The sequence below is a fragment of the Diospyros lotus genome, chromosome 3 (assembly GCF_014633365.1).
Source record: "Diospyros lotus cultivar Yz01 chromosome 3, ASM1463336v1, whole genome shotgun sequence".
Classification (NCBI taxonomy): domain Eukaryota; kingdom Viridiplantae; phylum Streptophyta; class Magnoliopsida; order Ericales; family Ebenaceae; genus Diospyros; species Diospyros lotus.
Genome location: NC_068340.1, coordinates 7,497,412 through 7,503,618, shown reverse-complemented (window position 1 = coordinate 7,503,618; position 6,207 = coordinate 7,497,412). Strand labels below are relative to the sequence as shown.

Here is a 6,207-nt window from a genome sequence, read left to right as displayed (position 1 = left end):
TTACCTTAATTCTTTTTTTTTAAAGTAAAATCTACCAACTTTTACTTATTCTTTAAAAAAAAATTAAGAGAGTTTTGACACCTATTGAGTCGACCCAACAAGTTTAAGTGTCTTGGGAGAAAAAATTTGTCGAGCCCTTCTCAAAGTATTAATTTATTTTTATAAAAAAATAAATAATACATTTTTTCTAAAAAAATTATCATTTTACTAAATTAAAAAAAATAAAATAAAATTCAATTAACTACAAAATATAATAATCTCTTAATGATAATGAAATTTTAACTAAAATATTTAATTTTTAAAAAATAAAATATACATATATAACTTATAACCTTTTGATTTTAGGGGCTTTTTATTCTTAGGGGTCTTAGGCAGTCGCCTGTCTCGCTTAACAAACGGACTGGCTCTGTCGTTATCAGCAATGCTTTGTAGACTAAAAATTAAAATTTTTTATTTTATGTTTTTCTTTTGTTAAGTATAATTTAATATAACTTAAACTTAGTTTATTTATAATTTAATTAATGCGTTTATGAGAGAATATCTAAACAAAAAAATATGAACTATAGAGACTTTCAGAATTATTTCTAAAAATAAACTAAAATATTAGGGTGTCGGTGCAATTTACCAAAAAAAAAAAAAAAAAAAAAAACTCGCTCCAATGAAACCATTCAGGGTTCAGCGAATAAAACCCTAACCTCTGTCGCTTCTTGGCTCATTTGAATTCGGGTTCAGGCACAAGATTCGAATTGGCTTCACTATGGCGAATCTTCCAATCCTCCAATTCGAAGAAAAAATCGTGGAAACAGTGGAGCAGAACCCAGTGGTGGTGATCATAGGAGAGACCGGTTCGGGAAAGAGCACTCAGCTCTCTCAGATTCTTCACAGAAGAGGTTTCACAAAATCTGGAATCATCGCCGTCACTCAGCCCCGTCGTGTCGCTGCTGTCTCCGTCGCAAGGTATCGATGTTTAAGAAGTAAAGTAGTTACTGGTTAAGAATGCCTGGTGAAAACATGCACTCTGTGATTGCCTTCTAATTTTTCAGTTGCTTTTCTGTGTTTTCGCTTTAAGTGAAGTATTATGAAGTCAATCTGGTTTATACATTCAATTCATCATTTTGGTTTGTGCAGTATGAGTACACACTTGTGAAACCGTTGAAATATTAATGATATGTCGTAGAACTTTTTCAAGAAGAGAAAACGAAAAGGAAATGCTATTTCTTGTGTGTGTGAATTTTTTTGGTTTTCAAAGTCAAATTGCGAAAAACCTAAAGAGGTATAGTTTCGCCAAAAAGAAGCAAAAGAGATTGATAGTGAAGAAAAGTCGAAGGCTGATGAAAATTTAACCCACAACTTGATACCAAAGATGGGGAAAGATATATATATATATATATATATATAAGCTAAAGCAAGAAAAACAAAAAGAAGGAATTTGAGCCATGCAAAATGCATAAAAGACAAAAACCAAAAATTACTAGTAAGTGAGATGGTGACCAAGAAGAGATGAAGTGAGGTCTCAAAGTTATTCATTGAAGCTAGGGGTGTGCAAGGTCTGGTTTGAAAGATACAGGGGCGGATCTAGGATTTATTATCTTGGGGGCTTCAATTTTTTTTTTCTGCCCGTGAGCTTCACCAATAGGAGAAAAAAAAAAATCAACATTTTTGGGTTTGGGTTTGGGCTTGGGCAAAAAAATTCATCATTTTTTTAGGCCAAAAAGTTACTTCATTTTTTTTTAAAAAACCTGCCCGTGGGCTGGATCCGCCCCTGGAAAGATATAGTAACTAAACCATAAATCACGGTTTGAATATATTCAAACCAAAATCATTTTGAGTAGTTTAAGCAAACCAAACCATAAATTATGGTTTGGCTTGGTTCAAACTGTGGTTTGGACAATATAATAATTATATTAATAAAAAAATTAAGAACAGTTGAAATTTTTTATGAGAAGTTAAAATAAAAAATTATTTGTATAAAATCTATACAAATTGTTAAACAAAAAAATGCTAAAAAACTTATCATTAAAACTTTTTCTGATACAAGATATATTATTTAAATATTATATATAATATCTAAACATGGTTTACAATTTGGTTTTGGTTTTTTCTCAAAATTTCAAATCATACCATTTCATTGGAAAAGCTAAATCAACCAACCAACCAAACCAAACCAAACCAAACCAAACTAACCAGTTTGATTTGGTTTAATGGTTTGGACCAAACTATGCACACCCCTAAATGAAGGTGGAGAAACAATTATTATAATTGGCCATCTTAGTAACTTTGGAAAAGATAAGATGTGCATGTTCTATAGATGTAAAAGTTTAGATGGAATAAAGCAAGTCTTAAAAAAGATGAAGAATAGTAAAGCAGTTGGAAATATAATATCCTGATAGAAGCATGGAAATGCATGGAGAAGTGGGCAGTTTTTGGTTAACAAAATTATTCAATGTGATCCCTTAAATGAAAAAGGATACTATATGAGTTTTTAGTGCATATTTAGAACAAAAAAGAGACTTATAGTTGTGAAAATTGTAGATATCAGCAATGAACCACACTATGAACTTTGGAAGAAAGTGATCGAGCAAAGATTAAGAAGAGAAACTAAGGTGTTTGAAAACCAATTTGTTTTCATACTTGGTAGGTCAAAAATGAATGCTATATGCTTATTGAAGTACCTAATTAAAAGGCATAGAAATAAACAAAAGGATATACATATGGTGTTATAGATTTAGAAAAGCTTGTGACAGTTTTTAGAGAAGTGTTATGGAAGGTTTTAGTGGAGAAAGGAGTCTGAATTGCTTGTATACATGTTTTTTTTTTGGGTAACGTGGGAAACTCAAGGGGTCCCTAGTACATAGACGACCTTCGGCCCGGACTAACCCACCTTCTCTAAAGCCCACAGTTCACCTGGACCTGGCCTAGGTTACAAACATGTTCGTCGTGAGCTAAAGTCTGGGCTTGGTCCTTTGGATAGACACATGCGATTGCACAGTGCCATATAGAGGCAGAATTGAACTCACGACCTCGCGATATCCCAAGCTCCTGAATGTGTGTGGCAGACTGTCTGTGCTACCTTGAGGGGTTGCTTGTATACATGTCACTAAGGATGTGTTTGATGAAGAAGAAACACATGTCAGAACATGTGGAAGAAATACAGAAGCCTTTCCAATTAAAATTGAATTACATCAAGAATTTGCATTAAGTTTGTATGCCTTTTCTCTAGTAATAGATGAACTCACTAAACATATCCAGGAAAAGGTGCCTTGGTGTATGTTATTTGCATGTAGCATTATGTTTGTGGATGTGACAAAAAAAGACGTAATATTTAGCTTGAGATATGGAGGAATAATTAGAATCTTGAGGTTTTAATTTAAATAAATTGGAAATTGAATATATGGAATGCAATATAACTAAGGATATGCTATGGTGAAACTTGAATATAAAGTAGTAAAAAAAATATTAGTTCAAATATCTTGATCACTTACCCAAAAAGATGGGGGATTAATGAGAATATTACCCATAGAATTGAAGAGGATGGTTTTTTGTTGAAAAATGCATCCATAAGTTTTTGGTAGTTGGAAGATTTCGTTAAGTAGGATGGTTAAATGGATATGCTTATTTCCTATTGTAGTTCCTCTCATGTACCATATTACATTAAAAGTTGTTAATGACCGATGACAGAAGCTAAAAACTCCTTTAGTTTGGTAATGAATTCTGTAAGGCCAAGATGGCTGGTGATGTTTTGAGTTTATAGGTATGAAATCTGTTCTTTCTGGAACTAAATGTATGCAAATTATGTATGTTGAAGATGTTTTGATTTGAGATTGTCAACGATTGAAGTTTAAAGTTGGATGATTGGCTATCAGATAGAAAAGGATAAGGAGCCGAGAAGATAGGAGCTGATTAGAAGATAAAGCCTTATTTTATTTTTTAAGTTTTTTAATCTTTTATGCAAATCTGTAAATTGTAAAGTTATCTAGTCCTACCAATTAGGATTGCAATTTGTTCCTAGTTTTTAAGAGAATTATTAGGAGATTTCTTGTATATTTATTAGCTTACACACGGAATGGAAGAATCAAGGAATTCTATTATCTTCAAAGTTCCTTTTAACATGGTATCAGAGCCAGCCTTCTAAGGGGCTTCTTTTTCCGGCCTCCAGTGCCTTTCTCAATTACCACCACCTTAGGTGGATAATCAAGGCCTCCTTTGCCTTTGTTCTTCACCTGATAAGCCCTCTTTGGCTTTCTTTTTACCCGATCTTTGATCATTTATCCCTTCACCCGATAGGATAGGATGTCTATTGCCTCTAACACGAATCCAACACTGGAGACGATGGAAACCAACAGCACCATGGAGGTTCTGTTTGCTGGAACGGACACTACATGCAATGGAGGAGAGTTGCAAAATCTCCAAGCGGCCTACCGATTGAATGGGAAAAATTATTTGAAGTGGTCCCAATTGATCTGTACTTTTCTAAAGGGAAAAGGGAAACTAAGTCATCTCTTGGGGATTGATCCTAAAGAGGAAGATCCTATGTTTGCAATATGGGATGAGGAGGATTCCTTAGTGATGTCATGGCTATGGAATTCAATGGTACTGGAGATAAGTGATATGGTGATGTTCTTAACAACTGTGAGAGACATATGGGATGTAGTCAAGCTCATCTATTCCAAGGTGAAAGATGCTACACAGATTTACGAAGTAAGGACCAAGATTGCTGCCACCAAACAAGGGGTAAGGTCTATCACTGAGTATGCCAATACATTTCAAACTTTATGGCAAGAATTGGATCATTACCAATGCCTAAAGATGAAATGCACTGAAGATGCAACATTACAAAAAAGGTTTGTGAAGAAAGAAAGAACCTATGATTTCTTAGCTGGACTTAATATGAAGTTTGATGCGGTAAGAGTTAAAGTTCTTGGTAAGGAAGATTTACCCCCTTTAAATGAAGTAATTTATATAATCCAAGCTGAAGAAGGGAGAAGAGGAGTGATGCTAGATGACTCTCCAATAGAGAGATCAGCACTAGTATCACTAAAGGCTCTTAACAAGGGTCCTAAAGAGGAGAAGAAAGCTGGGGATAGAGACTCTTTATGGTGTACCTTCTGTAAAAAAAACCTAAGCATACCATAGAGAGATGCTGGAAGTTACATGGAAAACCATCCAAAGGAGGACAGTCGGGGGGTCAAAGCCAAGCCTATATGGCTAATATGATTGGCAGCCAACAATAAGTAGAACAAAAAGGAATAGAACAAGGAGAAGGCTTGGATCTCAACCAGGTAGAAATTGAAAAGCTAAGGAATTTTCTAGAATCTCTTGACAAGAAAGAAAAAGGTACATGTTCTCTTGTACTTATAGGTATTTCCTCTTAGTCTCTTACCCTACATGCTTTGGGAATAACCCAACCTAACTCTTGGATCCTAGACTCTGGGGCAACAGATCATATGACCCCCCTTTCCCATTATTTCATTACCAACAACCCTTGTTCAAGTTCCAAGAAAATAACCTTGGCAGATGGATCTTTAACCACCGTTGCCGGCTAAGGAGATATCATTCTCAATGAGTATCTTACACTCAAGAATGTTCTCTATGTCCCTAAATTATTCACTAACCTTATTTCCATTCAAAAACTGGTCCTGGACAACAATTGTAGTGCTAACTTTTATCCTATTTTCTATGAAATTCAGGGACAGGAATCGAAGAAGATGATTGGGCTTGCTAAGTCTAGAGTTGGCCCATACTATGTTGAGGGACCAAATGAGCAGGAGAAAAAGGAAAAGGTGAATTTTGTGTCATGTTTGGTGCAATCCAATAGAGATTAGATCTGGTTACATCACTATCGCCTTGGTCACCTCTCATTTTTTACTTTTAGGGTCATGTTTCCAACTTTATTTAGGGGTCTTGATGTTAAAAATTTTTAGTGTTTAGTTTGTGAACTTGCTAAACATAAGAGGGTGACTTATCCTTCATCGAATAAAAGAACTTCTATTCCATTCTCTCTCATTCATAGTAATGTTTGGGGCCTTGCAATCGTTCTCAATATTTCTGGGACACGGTGGTTTATAGTGTTTGTGAATGATTGCACCCGAGTGATGTGGTTATTCCTTATGAAAAGTAAATCTGAAGTGAGCACTATTTTTCCTAACTTCTATAATAGTACTCAATTTGGAGTGAAAATCAAGAGAGTAAGATCTGATAATGCCAAAG

The 6,207-nt window shown here is 34.6% G+C and overlaps 1 protein-coding gene across 3 annotated transcripts in view; it reads left to right on the top strand.

Moving 5' to 3' along the window:
- Positions 1 to 683: 683 nt before the first annotated feature.
- The window catches only part of LOC127797194 (probable pre-mRNA-splicing factor ATP-dependent RNA helicase DEAH4), a 51,055-nt gene continuing 45,531 nt past the window's right edge, over positions 684 to 6,207 (top strand). For 2 of the 3 annotated variants that reach the window (XM_052329823.1, XM_052329822.1), the window contains exon 1: positions 685 to 957. In XM_052329823.1, the coding sequence (XP_052185783.1) occupies positions 758 to 957 (200 nt within the window). In that variant the 5' untranslated portion in view covers positions 685 to 757. Of the gene's footprint in view, positions 958 to 6,207 lie in introns of all 3 variants that reach the window. The other variant, XM_052329824.1, reaches the window with a different exon arrangement.